This window comes from Otolemur garnettii, unplaced genomic scaffold (genome assembly GCF_000181295.1).
Source record: "Otolemur garnettii isolate 467f Iridium unplaced genomic scaffold, OtoGar3 scaffold00049, whole genome shotgun sequence".
Lineage (NCBI taxonomy): Eukaryota > Metazoa > Chordata > Mammalia > Primates > Galagidae > Otolemur > Otolemur garnettii.
In genome coordinates, this window is record NW_003852444.1 from 7,040,235 (window position 1) to 7,057,430 (window position 17,196).

Genomic DNA, 17,196 nt, shown 5'->3' on the forward strand with positions numbered 1-17,196 from the left:
TGCCGTCATCTCCTAATGGGTCTGCATGGGAGAACCCGTGGGCTGGCTGCCTTTGAGCTCAGGCATTTCCTTCTTTACCTACAGAACTCCCTGAAGGCTTCAAATCGGAAGAAGAAGAGAACAAGCTTTAAAAGAAAAGTCAGTAAAAGAGGAACGGAAGTAAGTGTTTCAGATTTTCTTTCCATGGCCTACTCTGTCCCACATAATCTGGCCCCAGCTTAGTCAGAAAGCTCTATCTCCTATCCCTCTGTTTTCCTTTACTACACTCTAACTTCACTGGAACTCTTACTGTTCCTTAAAACAAAACAAAATAAACAAACTTCCAAAACTCTAACCTCTCTACTTGGTGGGAAATGTTATCCCAAAGATGATGATGATGATGAAGATGAATGCTAACATTTCTGGAATGTTTAGAATACACACTAAGAGTGAAAGCATGGCCTAATTCTTGGAAGCAAATTATAATTTGAGATAGTTTGTGCCAAGTTTTACATAGAAAGGCCTACTGAGAATCAGCCCTGTGAGACAAGTCGGAGGGTTTTTTAGGTGGTGGTAACAGTGGTGGTCTCCCATTTCCTTTGCCTTGGGGCTGCCTCCCAAGCCGTGGATGTGTTGTCCTAACAGTGCTGCTTGCTTCTTTCAGCAGGAAAACAAAGGTCGTCCTTTTGTGATAAAACCTATCTCTTCTCCTCTCATGAAACCCTTGCTTGTATTTGTGAACCCTAAGAGTGGAGGTAACCAGGTGAGTCGGTTTTCATAAGTTTAACTCAGAAGTTTCAATGATTTCTTGAAACACAATTCCAAATGCCAATTAAAGTAGCACCATCATGACCCCTAGCATTGGAAGACAACTACTTGCTCAAGGACAAGGTTATTGTTGCTCCGTTAGGGGACAGTCTCACACATTACAGGACTAGGCAAAACCTACAGGTTCTGTGATTTATCCTTCCACTTCCACATAAAACAGAGGCACTGCAAAAACCCGACTACTGACATTTGCCTTACGGATTTTCAAGAGAGATCTTTCCAGAATTTCTCTTAGTACATTTCAGGGTTTCTCAATTCTTATAGTTAGGAAGACCTTTACAAATGTATCTTTATTTTTTCCTATTGCATTTTAGATGCCAACTACCTTTGGTCCCTGTCCTTAGGGAAAAGAGAGAACAGAGACTCATCAGTCATGATAATTGCTAACAAATACCACCATTGCCATACAAGTATCATCTTCTAAAGTTTCCTATAAGTCCTTGCCCAAATATTACACTATAGTTATTATTCATCTCACTTAAGAATAAACAGATAAGTTAGAAAAGTTAGGTTTAATGGCACACTGCTCCTTAGAGGACAGAATTTGTTCTAGAATCCCCATCTTTGTCTCCCTTCTTTCAATCTCCTTCCCACTCCCTGCACCTTCTTATCCATACTCTTCTGTGGACTTTGATCTTCTGTGGTTTTTATGTGAGTTTGGATGAGACAATACTTTGTCTATTAAGTGTACATTTTACAATTTGAGACAAGATTCCTTGAAGTTTCACAACGAACAACTGGATATTTGAAACTCTACAGTCACCAGGTATCAAGACAGGAGTCATATAAATAGGCCTGACAACAATTGTCCAAAATGATGCTCTTATAGCTAAAGAGAAAAGGCATCGTCCAGAATGTATCATTACAATAAAGCTGCTCTTATGGGGGATGATGATTTAAAGGAACTATTCTTCCTTGTTTTCTTTTTCTTCAAAATTCTTGATAACTTGCTGTGTTAGAAATCTGTATTAACAATCTAGAGAACAAAGGAAAGAAACGCGTGGTGAGTGAAGAATCCATTTCTTTTCAATGTCCTGCATTTCTAAGTTGTTGAGTGATGATCTTTATATTGTAACGATGATGATCCCCAGACTGTCACTGGAGGAGGACCTATGCATGGGTTTCTTTGGAGTGAAGTTTACTTTGCACTGAACCACATTTACTCTCTTGGGCTGCATCCCTCGAACCTATCAAGGCTTCGGGATGTGTTTGGGAGCCATGGAACAGAGTCAAGGAAACATTCTGGGTTCCATGATTTCAGTCACCTGAGCACCATGTACTAATAACAAATAAATTTTATCTTGAAAGTCCACATATTCTTCTGAGCAAAGTATCACAAGAATGGTGGAAAAAGTATCCAATGTACACACCCCTATTATGAAACTAATTTATACCTTTTATATGAAAGCTATAAACAAATAGCCTAAGAATATGGGGAGGGAGGAGGGAAAAGGGGGGGAATGGGTGGAGGGAGGGGGTTTGGAGGGATTACTTCTGAGGTTTATCTTATAGGGGTACAGGTGAATCTTTCTAAGAGTAGAATGTGAACGTTTTAAAGCAATAACAGAAAATGACATGAAGGCTGTGTTACCAGTTTGATGGAAGTATTTCAGATTGCATGTGAAAACCCCACACTGTACCCCAGAAGTGCATTAATGTACATAGTTACCATTCAATAAAAAAAAAAAGCAGAAAACAAAGGAAAAAAAAAGAAAGTCCACATATTCAATGCATTTATTAAATCATGATAAACTTTCCCCCCTAGGGCACACAGAAGCTTGTAAGCTCTCTCTGCCTTTAAGGAGCTGACAATCCAGTTAAGATCTAGCCTGTTCTTGCTCCAATCTTTGTATAAATTGTTAATGACAGGGACTTCAGAAGTTATATGTTGTTGTCTATTGCACTAAATAGAAAACAGGTCAAGGAAACTTAAGCGATAATTCTAAGGACATCTTCTTAATGACATAAAAAGGGGAAATGGAAAAAGAAGGATCATTAGCTGCATGTGAGTTCTAAATCGAGTGGCTTAGGCTGCAAGTGCTGTGGGATTTCAGAGGCCAATAGTGACTTGGGGTAGTAAGGAAATGATGTCACAGAGTGGCTGAGGTGGCTGAAATTGAAGATAGACACTATTCATGTGTCAGAGGAGGTAACACTGGAGGAATGTCTGTTTCCTTCTTTCTACCAGGGAAAACTCTTGTTCATCCTTCAAGGCTTAGTAGCACCTTTCTGGTGCATCAGCCTGGCCACCATGCTTCTAAGCCCTCGGTACACACTTGCGTTATGTGAACTGCAGGATTACAGCTGGTATGTGTCTGCGCTCTTAGCATATAGGTGCACCTGGGAATCTGTGATTTCTAGGACTTGGCATGTAGTTAAATAATTGTGGAATAAATTGTATGCATAGAAGAATAGGTCTGTTATGCAAATTACTCATTTTGAGGACAATACAGTGAGTGGAGCACCCTATTAGGCTATTGGAAATGTGAGTAGATATAGACTAGAATGATCCTATGGAATAAAGTCTTAAAACAAGAGTGTCCAATCTGTGGCCTGTGAGTTTCCACTATACTTCATCTTAGCCAAAAGGCCAAGAAGTGATGGCCTGTGAGTCTCATGCAGATTATTTGAGGCCTGTTTTGCTTATGTCATTCAGATATTGTGGAAATCATGCACTCAGCTTTCATTAGTCTATTTGGTTTTGATATGTGGCCCAAGACAACTCTTTTTCTTCCAATATATGGTAGGAATAAAAGGTCGACTTAAAATCTTTGGATGTCTAAGGTTGAGGATCTTGTGTTTGTGCAATGGAAACTAGGCCTTTGCTATTTAAAGTGTTTCAGTTTTAAAAACCATTTGGCTTATGAAGAGAGGAGTAATATGAGTGAATTTAATGTGAATGTGATTTGCTTGGGGATCCTGTTAAAATGCAGATTCTGCATCAGTAAGTTGGGGGTGGCCCTGAGATGCTATATTTCTAACAGGCTTGCAGGTGATGCTTTACTGCTGCTCAAAGGACCACACTGATTAGCAAGGGCTGACTGTGATCAACAGAGAAATGTTTTTTTGTTTCTTAAATCCTGAGTTTTGTCTTCTAATACTTCACTTGTTCCACTCATCTGCTTTTAGTTATAAAGCACTCCCATTTCTTTCCCTCTTTGAAACTTAGGCTTTAAACTTTTTTTTTTTTTTTTGGAAACTTCCTTAGGCTCCTGTTCTTTAAAATTATTAAGCAATATCGCCATCTGTCGACAAGAAAAGTAGCTGTCACTATTTTCTTCCTATTTTATGTGGAAGGAAAATTGTTCACATTTTGAATATATTTACTGGGATGAACATATACAAAAAATACTTCTGTGTATCCTTTTAACCGAGCCTTCATTTTAAAATGTACTTTTTTAAATTAATAAATTTTTATATAATATTTGTACATATTTATGGGGTACATGCGTTGTTTTTTTTTTTTTTTTTGAGACAGTTTCACTCTCCCTGAGTAGAGTGCTGTGTGCTCCCTCATAGCAACCTCCAACTCTCTGGCTTAAGTGACTGTTTTGCCTCAGCCTCCTCACAAGCTGGGACTATGGGCACCTGCCATAATGCCCCACTTTTTTTTTTTTTTTGCAGTTGTCATTGCTGTTTTTTTTTAGGCGGCCTGGGGCTGAGTTTGAACCCTCCACCCTCAGTATATGGGGCCGGCACCTTACCCACTGAGCCACAGGTGCTGCCCACATGTGATATTTTTATACACATATAATGTGTAAAGTTCAAACCAAGGTTTTTGGGCTATCTGTCAACTCAAGCATTTATCATCTCCTTGTGGTGGGAACAATTTCAAATCTTCCCTCCCTTCTAGCTAGTTTGAGATGTGGAATATACTGTTGTTAACTATTGTCAACATACTATTTAATGCTAGGACATCTTTCTTCTGTCTACCTATGAGTATGTACCCATTAACTAAACTCCTTTTGTCACTCCCATGGATCTACAGCCCTCCCAGACTCTGGTAACTATATACGCTGTACCTTTATGAGATCAACTTTTTTAGCTCCCATCTATGAGTAAGAATATGTAATATTTGTCTTTCTGTGCCTGGCTTATTTCATTTAACATAATGACCTCCGGTTCTATCCATGTTGCTGCAAATGTGAGGGTCTCATTCTATTTTATTGCCAAATAGTATTCTATTGCATATGTATACAGGTTATTTATCTATGGATGGATACTTAGGTTGTAAAATCTCTTCTTTTAAACTTGCAATAATTATCTCTTTGTTTTTCCAACACTCTTGAGGTAGAGATGACACTGGCTGTTTGCAAAGCTTTAGAGGTTGGTAGTGCTGCTGTGATTATTTGGGTCTGCTTTCTTTGAGGAATTAGGCATGGGAATCAGGGACCAACATTTCAGCTTTGAGCATCTCCTTCTGTGGAAAGAGGGTGAGTGGAAGACAAGGTTTATCCTGACACCATCCCTTCCTCTGTTAGGGAAACTTTTGAGGGCTAGAGAAATAGGCCCCTCCCTTACACTTCTATACACGTTGACTTCACAACCTATTTCTTTTTTCTTGATGGCTCAAACTCACTAGCATCTTCCTGAGTCTTGTAACTCTTCTGGTATCTCACAATGTTTTCCGCTTTCACATTCTCTCTCCCCTGTGCTCTCGAATGACTTTCTCTTCTAGTGACTTAGATTTTACAACTTTAGGGCTAACTGGATGTTCCGACCACTAAAATGATTCCTGAGAGTTGAAGGTTCTGGAGCCTGGCTCCTCTCACTGCTCAATGTGGGATCTCAGGGTAGAAGTGTGGCTGGATCCTTGCATCAGAGCTCCCGGGGTCCTGTCAGTAGAATGATCTAGAAAAGGGGTGTCTGGTCTGTGGACAGACTCATGCTGACAGTTTGTGACACTGAGAACAGGCTTTCCCAGACCAGGGCCACCCCTCCAAAATCAGGGGCCCGTCATACCAAGGTGGGGACAAGGGGAAGACAAAAAGAGTAAACAGCTTCAAATGAAGAAATGGAGTCTCCAATGTTTCCACATACTTGAACAAACAACCTTAATGAAGAAGTGATATATTTGCCATGCTGGAGACTTTTCAACCCAGGGATAAATCAAGAATCATCATGTTTAGATAAAAATTCAGGAGTCCTCTAACATTTGGAGTAGGCAGGAAAGAGGATGGAGGTACAGACTGTAAGTAGATGAGGGTGCGTGTCAAAGCCACTCTCAAGATCTTCTTGTCCAGCTGCCTCAACAGATGGAATTAAAACAACCACATGATGGATCTCTGGAAAGTCCTGTTTCCCAAATTATAGCACTGGTAGGAGGTTGAGTGGCTTCGACCTAAACCAGCTCCTTTGATAGGGCTGGTTCCTTAGTCTGTAGGCAGAGTAACATTATCTGATGTTACTAAGAACATCAGTTTGAAAAAAGAAGTCAAACTTACTCTCCTAATTGAAACATTTCAGTGATTCCTCATGTCCTGCAAAGTAAGGCCCACTCTCCTCAGTGGATATGACTTAGTTTACAGCTCACCTCAGCCATTTATTTTCTTTTCTACCGTTCCCTGCCTCATGGTTCAGAAAACTGATTGGAAGGCAGCTTTTCCCTGGTATGTCTCTGGTTTCACATCTGTTATGCCTTTACCCTGAATCAACTTCTTTACCTTCCTGTGGCAAGAGATGGTTAACTTGACCCATCTTTTGAGACATAGATCAGATATCATTCTTAGGGGGCCTTCATCTAATCTCCAGATGTGGGCATAATTAGAGTATCTTGCTGGGCGCCTATGCTTCACAGCAGACATCTCTATCAGAGCACTGACCATCTCTATCAGAGCTAATTTATTCCTTATTGGTCTCCCTCCAGCAGATTCTGAACTCCTGCCTGCACATGTGGGAGCAGAATAGGAACCTGATACGTATTTATTGAATAAATCAGGTATTCATTTGGGATTGTTTGGAACCAGTTGGAAATAATTATTTCTTAAACTTTTACTCCCATTAACTTGTTTTCCTCAGGCCTTTCTTATTATCTGGCAAGCTGTTCTTCCCATAATCTAGATAATGCTGGCATAATATGAACCAAAATTTAGTAACATAGCAGAATGTTTCAGCCTACACTAGAGTCTGAATGCTTTGATGAAGATTGATGAGCCATCTGACCTGACCCATTCTTAATTGCCTCTTTATCCCCCTAAATCATTATAATTCTGTTTCCCTTTATGAATAATGCATAGAACTTCCTCTTGAGTGCAAGATCACTTCTGTTTTATTCATCTCTCTACTCCCTCCTAAAACTGTACCTGGCACAAAGCAGGTGAATTAATGAATCTTGCTAATTTCCCTCTAGAATTATCTGCCTGTTTTCTGGGAAGTTGCATTTTACTGTTACATCTTCTCCCTAATACTTAGAACTATAAAGAATAATTTTTTTTTTTTTTTACCTCTTAGTGATATTCAATCTCATCATATCTAAAGAAGTTCTGTGGTTGGGGAGGTGTGACAGCAACAACAGCACGCATGTCTTGTGATTGATGTGGAAGCTATTTTTTTCATCTAGTGAAAACTAGACTCTTGCACAAAAGTTCTGGCTTTTGTGTTTGGCCTACAGCATGTGATTGATACCTATCAGAGTGTGGGGGGTTTGTTAGTGAGTGACAGATGTGTAAAGGATTGGGTAGATTTAATCCTGCCATTGAGAAAGAAACAAATTACCCTTCCCTGGTGAATTAGTATTTGTCAACTCATTCAGTTCTATTTAATAAATTGCCTCTATTAAAGCTTAAAGGAGCTTAACAGAGAGGTGGCAGCAGAGTTAACAGAACTCAGCAAATACGTGAATTAGACCTTTTTCTCTCCACCTACTAGGATTGATTTTAAAAATGCTTTCATTCAACACTTGTCATTTTTGCTAATAAATGTATTTTGGAAAGAAAAATACTTTTTAAAAGAAATAATTATATCATGCCTGAATGTCAGCTCTGATAGGGTAGCCATGCCCACCTGTGCAAGTTATTCCTCCAGCCTGCAATGGAAGTGGCGCCTCTCACAGGTGTGCCGCATACAGCTTACCAGGCTTACTTAACCCCCTTTCTCAAAAAGATCAATTGAGATTATTAGGTATTCCGATGAACAGAAATCGAGAACCAAAACCGTGTGGCCACTTCAAATCTTTTAGGGAAGTTGCAGGTAAGAAAAACAACCTCTTAAGGCAGCGGTTCTCAACCTGTGGGTCGCGACCCCTTTGGGGGTCCAATGACCCTTTCACAGGGGTCGCCTAAATACATCCTGCATATAAGATATTTATATTATGATTCACAACAGTAGAAAAATTATAATTTTGAAGTAGCAAGGAAAATAATTTTATGGTTGGGGGTCACCACAATATGTATTAAAGGTTCACAGCATTAGAAAGGTTGAGAATCACTGTCTTAAGGCTTTTTTTATTTTTTGAAAGATGTTAATTACCTAGTATTATTTGCACTGTAACAGGAGAAGCTGAAATTGAGATGTACACTCTACCAAAGCAAAGGTGGAAAAGAGTACTTAGCATCAACCATTCAAACTGCCTTAGGAATCGAAAGCTGAACAATTCGTTTTTTGGCAAGTCAGTTGGAAATGTTTTATAAATTGGTTGGTTATTTAAATGACTCTTATGTTACCTGTTAAATGTAAAATTATTTGTGATAATACAGAGCACATTTGATAACAAGGCCCAGTGTAAGAAGAAAGAAAATTATCCAGCATTTAGTTAGCATATGTATCTGAACCTAAATTTGATAAAAAGCAAAATATGTTATTCGGTAAAACTGAAGGCTTAGTTGTAATAATTAAGGATATAATGTTATTTCTAAAATTATAGGAAGCACATGATAAGGCAGAACTTTTAAATTATAGGTTTCGATGATCCGTGAAACAAAAGACCTGCATTGGCCTCTGTAACAACTGGCATAACAATGTGATAATTACAAACTACACTTCGTGTTCACACCCTCAAGGGTAATTTAATGAGCAGATTAGCAAGGAGGAAAAGAGGAAAGACTAACATTTATAGAGGTCTGCTCTGTGCCACAACTGTGCTGTCACTGATTTATTTAGTTCTCATAATCACACTACAAGACAGGCATGCCTTCCCTTTTATACACCGTATTCCTGCAAAATCATAAATGCTCATCATTACCCAGCTCAAACACCCAAGTTAGTTCTGAGTCCAACCTCATGCTATTTCTGCTATACTAGGATGCCTCTTAAATACAGCATATTAAATCTACAAACTTAGAAATATTTAAGGAAAAAGCAATCATGATATCTGCTAAAGGAACAATATTATAAGTGACGAACTTTGCTCAACCGATCATAGTATTATGTGCTATAATTGATCCTGCTCAATTTTGAAGCTCTTCTGGTACTGTCAAATAAAAAGATCCCTTCTTTCTTGTTTGTTCAATCCACACTAAGAAGTGATCTCTACAGCTACCTTGTATCTGCCATAATGATCATCTCTATAAATGTCACAGATAGTTAAAATACTCCAAGATTGCTCGTGTGAGAGAGAAGTGTTTGGCTTAAACAAGTCAATATAGACGTGGAGATTGAAAATGTCAAAGTGACCTACTGAGAGAAGTTATGTGTACATAATGACTGGGAGCCTGTGATACTTCTGTTTCATTTACAAAAAATATTTTATTAAAATGATACTTAGCTAATATTGTCCATATCTCATATTTTGTAGAGACAATAATTATCTGCACAATAAAGTGAAAATTAATGTTCAATGACATAGGTGAATAATGCCTTCCTGTGGATTATTATACTTTAAGTAGTGATGGTAAAACCAATAGAGACATTATTCATTAATCACTTATTTCATGTCAAACACTGTGATGTGTTCCTCAAACGTTATTGCTTTTTTTTTTTTTTTTTTTTTTTTTTTTGAGACAGAGCCTCAAGCTGTCCCCCTGGGTAGAGTGCCCTGGCATTACAGCTCACAGCAACCTCCAACTCCTGGGCTCAAGCGAGTCTCCTGCCTCCGCCTCCCAAGTAGCTGGGACCACAGGCGCCTGCCACAACGCCCGGCTATCTTTTGGTTGCAGCCGTCATTGTTGTTTGGCAGGTCCAGGCTGGGGATTCGAACCCGCCACCTTAGGTGCACGTGGCTGGCGCCTTAGCCGGTTGAGCTATAGGCGCCGAGCCAAACGTTATTGCTTTTAATCCTTGCAACAAATCTTTGAATTGGGCATTCTTGTTTTCATACAAAGGTAAAGGTGGGTGGGGGGAATGAGCTTAAATGAAATTAAGAATCTGGCCCAGAGTTATCCAAGTTAGACAAACATTTAACCCAGACACTCACCCTATGTATGTCTATAACCAAAGCCTATGCTTTTTAATTACTTTTTTATACTGTTTATAATTAGGTACTATTTTAGAGAAAAGGATTGTTTGTTTATTTAGCAACAGGGTCTCACTCTGTCACCCAGGCTGCAGATTTTTGATTTTTAAATGAGTAGTTATTACTGGGAAATTTCTTCCTCTTATTGCCATTGTCTTTTCACAGGGAACCAAAGTCCTGCAGATGTTCATGTGGTACCTGAATCCCCGGCAAGTCTTTGATCTTTCTCAGGAAGGGCCAAAAGATGCGTAAGTCTGGAGAGACCCTCCATGGTCCATATGTGTTTTAGGCAAGTGAAAAGAACTTTTCTGCCTTAGGGTCCAGTTTCATTATTGATTCCTTTGCAAAGTTTTTCTGCCCATCTCTCATGTACATTCTCACCTGTACTCTCCTTTTTTAAAAATGTCATCTGATGTTCCCTTCTGCTCTTCACTGGATGAGTCCTCTCCAAAACACTTATCAGTTGAACACTCAGCGAACACTTCTGGTGTGTTTGCTGCTTACGTAGATGCAACTGTAGATTATTCACAGCAGGACTGTGAATTGAGAACAGACGCATTGGTTTTCTATTTGTGCACGCACAACTTTGGAGATACACACTAGCAGGTGTGTGAAGTGTATCCCTATAGAGGGTGGCCATATTTGCTTGTGAACATTTGAGTTTGAAGGTTATGTGCATGTGTGTCAAATATACTGATTGATTGATTATATCTGTGGACTCCAGATCAGTGTGGGAGGAGACATTTTAATTCCTGCTAATCCCTTTTCTGAGCTCAGAAATCTTATTCTCTGTCTTTGTTACGAGTGTTGAAAATAAGGTCTAGAGGTAGGTGACCCATACCCTGTTTCTTCCCTTTGGTGGAGGGGTGTGTAGTAAAACGTGCAGAGATCCGTCTACTGTTGTCTGGCTCCCTGTTTTAAACTCAGATAGTTCAGATGCTATCTGATAAGCATTAGAATATAAGGGATACCAATTATTTTTTAATAAGTAACAACAGCAGAGGCAAAGGAATGTCAACTCAGATAAATTCTGAAGAAGCATTCTTACATAAAATGAATAACTCACGTATTTTAAGCATGCAGGAGAATGGGATATATGAAAATTCGTATCAGTATTCTCTGAATCTATGACTTCCTTTGCCACTAGAGTTTGCTGTAAGACTTCTCTCTCTATTTTTTTTTTCTGTATTTGTACTAAGGCAAATCTCCCTGGGCTTGTGCCCTTTTAGATGCTTCATTTTCTTAAGATTTTATCAGGTTACCTAGACTTTAGGTAGAGACTTCATAGGTTACCATAAAGGACATGGCAGCATAGGAAATATTTTCAGAAAAAAAACCCAGATTATTTGATTTAAATAGAGGATGTTTTCTGGAAGAGCCTTTGAAAACTTCATTCAAGCAAAAGAGCTAGCAGAGGTCAGTGTTACTGCATTTTCTTGAGTTCCAACAGGAAAGATAAAATGACCTAAATTCAAGCAGGCAAATTTGAAATTACAAAAAAAAAAAAAAAGTCCAATGGCTTGGTGCCCATAGCACAGTGGTTACGGTGCCGGCCATATACACTGAGGCTGGTGGGTTCTGGTGGTTTCAAGCCTGGCCCGAGCCTGTTAAACAACAATGACAACTGCAATTAGAAAATAGTTGGGTGTTGTGGCAGGTGCCTGTAGTCCCAGCTACTTGGGAGGCCGAGGCAAGAGAATCACTTAAGCCCAAGAGTTTGAGGGTGCTGTGAGCTGTGATGCCACAGCACTCTACCCAGGGTGACATAGTAAGACTCTGTCTCAAAAAAAAAAAATCCATCAGTGTTCCCACTTTGGGCTGGAAGTGTAAGTAGGATTGTGAGTGAGTGAGGGAAAAAGAGACTTGATGACTTTGTAGGTGTGGTGATGGTGATGGTGGAGAGCCCTCCCCATTACTAAGGAAAAGATCTCCCAGGGTTTAAGAGTGGAGCATATATATTTCAAAAAATAAAAAGATCCAGGAAAAGCGAATAAAATATAAGGAGGAAACATATAAGGACTATTGATTATCAATTAATGATGGTTTACTTTGAGAAAGGAGAGGGGGAAAGAAAAAGAAGGAAGTCAAAAGTAATGAGGAAAATCATGTATAGTGACACGGTAATAGAAATTCTGATAAATAAAACTCTAGGGCATCCTAAAATCCCTCAACTTCCAGTGTTGGCCACTTAAAATAATGGCTTTCCCTCCCTGAGATTCCACTGTTAAAATCATGCCTCTTAACTTACATGAGAGTTACTTCTGCTGGGATTGCCATCCTCATGATTATACATTTTCTCCAGTGGATCCCACCCCCACCCCCAATCCTGTGTTTTTTCTTACTTTTCGCCAGCAATGTGTTCTTGTGTTTACTTTTTCTTCTATTTCCTTTGCAGGCTTGAGTTATATAGAAAAGTACCAAATCTGCGAATTCTTGCCTGTGGTGGGGATGGAACGGTAGGTCCCTGAAAGAGAATCCAGTTCTCTCCCTATTTCTTATTGTTTTCCTGGTGATAGTTCTCTTTCTTCGTTCCCACAGTTCCCTGAGATACTTCTCTCTCTCACATGAATCAGAGCCTGTGATTCCACTGGGCTCAGGGGGACTTTGATATTGTCCTCGTGGATACAGACTTGATCTTGCTAAAGTATGCTCCACTCCCTCCACTATATTCTATCCTTTCCTATTCCACAGGTGAGGTAAGGATGTGGTCAGATCATTAAAGCACAGATTACAGATGGCCAAATTCTTTCAAAAATATAAACGGGCCTATTTCTATTCTTAATAATTGATCACAATCCATAGGGAGAAATATGTGTACACAATTAAATTATTGCCTTGTTTTTCTAGTGGAACTAAAACTCTGAATATTGACTAACAACATTAGTTCACGTTATTAATTATTACATTATTGGTTCCATTTATATGTATTTTTCAAGAGATGGTGGAATTGGGCTGATGTTTAATATCATGAACATATTTTCCCATGTTTGTTATTGTTCATCCATTTCTCCGTTTGGCCTTTACTTATACTGATATATTTAGCATAAGTAAAGAATGAAGAATTGTGACATTTAGATGGCATTGTCCCACAGTGTCTTTTTCTTCTGGACTTGGAGTCTAACCCTGCAGGATCTAGGGTTGCAATACAAAATCTCTCTGGCTTTTCTCTAATATCTTTCATTAGAATGTTTTATTCCTAGAGGTGGCACCAAATTTTATCTCCCACAGCACATAAACACTATTCATAGGATTGGATGCACGTTATATACTAATATGCACAACTGGAGTAAAGTAGAACAGTGATTCCAGTGGTCCCTCAGATACTCTGTGGGGAGAGAAAACATTTCTCATTTGGGGAAATAGTGCTTACCATTCTTCAAGAGTCATAATCCACATTACTAGCCTATAAAGTTCATTATAAAATCTTATAGCAAAAAAGACAAATTTATTTAATCTGGTTTAACCCAGTTTTCTTCAAAATGATTTGGCCATGGGATTTCCCCCCACTATACCAATTAAATTTTAATTGATTATAGTATTCTAGGAAGATGTATTTAGGGATATGCTACTGTGGCATTTCACCAACTTCCTTCAGTAAGACTTACATCCTCTGTGAACAGGTCCACCATGTACTTCCAGATCAGTTACCGTTAATGGGAGGATTCACGCAATGTGACTCTTTACTATCCTACTTAGCTTCCTTATTTTAGAATTTAATTGCTTTCCCCTGTGACTTCAACATCCCACTCACATCTTTGATTCTTCTTTAAACCTCAGTGACAGAAACAGACAAGTTGAGGATATAGTTCCTCCTTGTTCGTAACCCACATTCATATCAGCTACCCATGACATCCCCAAACCTTGGACTTTTTTGTTGCAGTGGGTACTCCACTTCCACAATCTCCCCATCTCTGCTGAACCCCCCACCCCCCGCTTACACCTCTCCCTTAACTTCTCTTCTTCTCCTCATTCTCACTTATTTTCCCTCCTTTACTCAGCACGTATGTGTGGGAAGCACTGTGCTAGGCGAGGTAGTATTGAGGCATTTTCTGCAATTAGGTAAGTATCTGAAAACACAGGACAAAGCATAAAGATACAGAGGGAAGGGAGCCAAGTCCACACACTTGTGAAACACGTAATTATGGAGTCTGAGCCAAAGTCCAAAAGGAAAATGAAAAGATAGGCGAATAGAAGGCCAGCACATAGTCCGTGCTGTCAAGTACAGAAACCAAAAATGTTTCAAGAAAGAGGCAGTGGTTAAATGTAATTTTTAAGGAGAAATGAAAAATTACCATTGAATTTGGAAACTGTGAAGTAATTAGTGGTGTCAAGGAGGCAGTTTCAATAGCGCGTCCGGATCAAAACCCAGAATGATGAGTACGTGAAACTTAGTACAGTCCTAATAAACTCCTGCTGGCCTGATCCAATTACAGTGCTGGACGTCTCTGAACTCTGATATCTTCGTCACCCTCCTTGACATACAGACTGTCTACTTCTCCTACTCTTCTTATCCAGTCTTTTCTAGCATCTCTTCATTAAATATATCATAATTGATGAGTACTCTACAAAGCTAAATCGTTCTTTTGTGTGCTAGGTACTTTTTCCTCGTAGGGACCTTATCTAAATGTCTAACTTCCATTTTTAACACTCTTCCATGTAACTCACAGATCTACTAGTAATTTACACTTGGTTGTCCCAGGGCCACTCGGATTAGGCATACCTAAAGTAAAAGTAGTATATTAACTCTGGAGAGTTAGGAGTTGGTGGTGCACATCTAAAATAAAAATAGCACATTAACTCTGGAGAGTTCAGAGTTGGTAGTGCATATTTTTTAAAACAATTCAAATTATAATGAGGGTACATGTGATTAGGTTACATAGGTTGCATTAGTGAGGTGAAGTCTGAGTTGTAGCTGTGTCCTTCCCCCAGGAAGTGTGCCTTTACCCGGGCCGTGGGCCTGTTGGGTGGGAGCTCACCCAACTCCTTCCCCCTTCTCCCCTACTTGAATATAACTGAGTTTTTCTCCCACATGAGCCTGTAGTTGTTAGTCTGCTAGTTTCAATTTAATGCTGAGTACATATGACATTTGTTTTTCCATTTTTCTGATACTTTGCTTAAGAGAATGTTCTCTGAATCCATTCAGGTTGTTATAAAAGATGCAAAAGTCTCTGTCTTTTTTATGGCTGAATAGTATTCCATGGATATATATGCCACAGTTTATTAACATGTTCTTGTGTTGAAGGACACTTGGGTTGTTTCCACATCTTTGCAGTTGTGAATTGAGCTGCTATAAACATTTGTGTGCCAATGCCCTTGGGTAAAATGTCTTTTTTTTCTTTTGGGTAGATACCTAGTAATGGGATGGAAGCATCAAATAGTAGGTCTACTTTTCATTCTTTGAATAATTATCATACTTCTCTCCATAGAGACCAGTTTCAGTCCAACCAGCAGTGTGGGGTGATTCCTCCTCTCTTCACCCATGCCAGCATCTGTGGCTTTGGGACTTTGTGATGTGAGCCATTCTCACAGGATTTAGGTGATATTTCAAAGTGTTTTTGTTTGCATTTCTCTGATAATTAGAGGTTATGAACATTTCTCATGTGTTTGCTGGCCATTCATCGGTCCTCCTGAGAACAGTTTCTGTTTGTGTCATTTGCCCAGTTTTTAATGGGGCTGTTTGTTTTCTTCTTGTTGATTTGCTTGAGTTCTTTGCAGATTCTATTAGCCCTTTGTTGGATTAATAGCATGAAAATATCTTCTCCTATTCTGAAGTTAGTTTCTTTGCTTTGTTGATTGTGTCTTTAGCTGTGCAAAACTTTTAAATTTTGCTGCCATTGCTAGTGGGGTCTTCTTCATAAAATCTTTCCCTAGACCAATAAAATTTTCCCATAGTCTTCTAGAGTTTTTCTAGTTTCATGCTTAGATTTGAATCTTTTATTCATCATAAGTTAATTTTTATAAGTGATGAGAAGTGCAGATCTAGTTTCAGTCTCTAGCTGGTTCTCTCAGCACCATTTATTAAGTAGGGATTCTTTTCCCTGGTTTATGCTTTTGTTTGTTTTATCAACAATAGATTTCTATATGAGGCTGGTTTCATCTCTAGGTTCTCTATTCTGTTCCCTAGGTCTATGTTTCTATTTTTATGCCAATACCATGCTGTTTAGATCACTATCAACTTGTGTAATGTGAAGTCTGGTAATAGTATAATGTGAAGTCTGATAAAGGGAGGTCTCCAGACTACTTATTTCATAGAATTGTATTAGCTATTCAGATTTTTTCTGATTTTATACAAAATTTAGAATTACTTTTTTCAAGATCTCAAAGTATGATGTCGGTTTTTTAATGAGCATTGGATTAAATCTATAGATTGTTTTGGGTAGTATAGACATTTTAATAATATTAATTCTTCCAAGCCCTGAACATGATACGATCTTCCATCTGTTACCTTCCTTTGCTGTTTCTTTCCTCAGTGTTTCATAGTTCTCTCTGTAGAGATGCTTCACATCCTTTGTTAAACATATTCCAAAGTATTTCACTTTCTTTGATTCTACTGTGAAGGGTATTGTATACTTGACTTGATTCTCAGCTTGACTGTTGGTGTGCATGCAATTTGTATACATTGATTTTATATTCTGAGACATTGCTGTATTCTTCTTCTTTTTTTTTTTATTAAATCATAGCTGTGTACATTAATGCAATCATGGGGTACAATGCGCTGGCTTACTATTTGAAATATTTTCATCAAACTGGTTAACATAGCCTTTATGGCATTTTCTTAGTTATTGTGTTAAGACATTTATATTCTACATTTAGTAAGTTTCACATGTACCCTTGTAAGATGCACCGTAGGTGTGGTCCCACCAATTGCTCTATTTCTTGATCACTTCCAAGAGTCTGGTGGTTAAGTCTTTGGGATTTTCTAAGTATCAGATCATATTATCATGAAAAAATGATACTTTTCCTTCTCTGTCCCCATTTGGATACCTTTGATGTCCTCTTGC

The 17,196-nt window shown here is 38.7% G+C and overlaps 1 protein-coding gene across 1 annotated transcript in view; it reads left to right on the plus strand.

Moving 5' to 3' along the window:
* The window catches only part of DGKI (diacylglycerol kinase iota), a 419,366-nt gene that overhangs the window by 205,186 nt on the left and 196,984 nt on the right, over window positions 1–17,196 (plus strand). Inside the window, exons 9-12 of the mRNA XM_023514207.1 lie at window positions 85–159; window positions 644–742; window positions 10,361–10,443; window positions 12,591–12,651. Coding sequence (XP_023369975.1) covers window positions 85–159; window positions 644–742; window positions 10,361–10,443; window positions 12,591–12,651 — 318 coding nt within the window. The remainder of the gene's footprint in view (window positions 1–84; window positions 160–643; window positions 743–10,360; window positions 10,444–12,590; window positions 12,652–17,196) is intronic.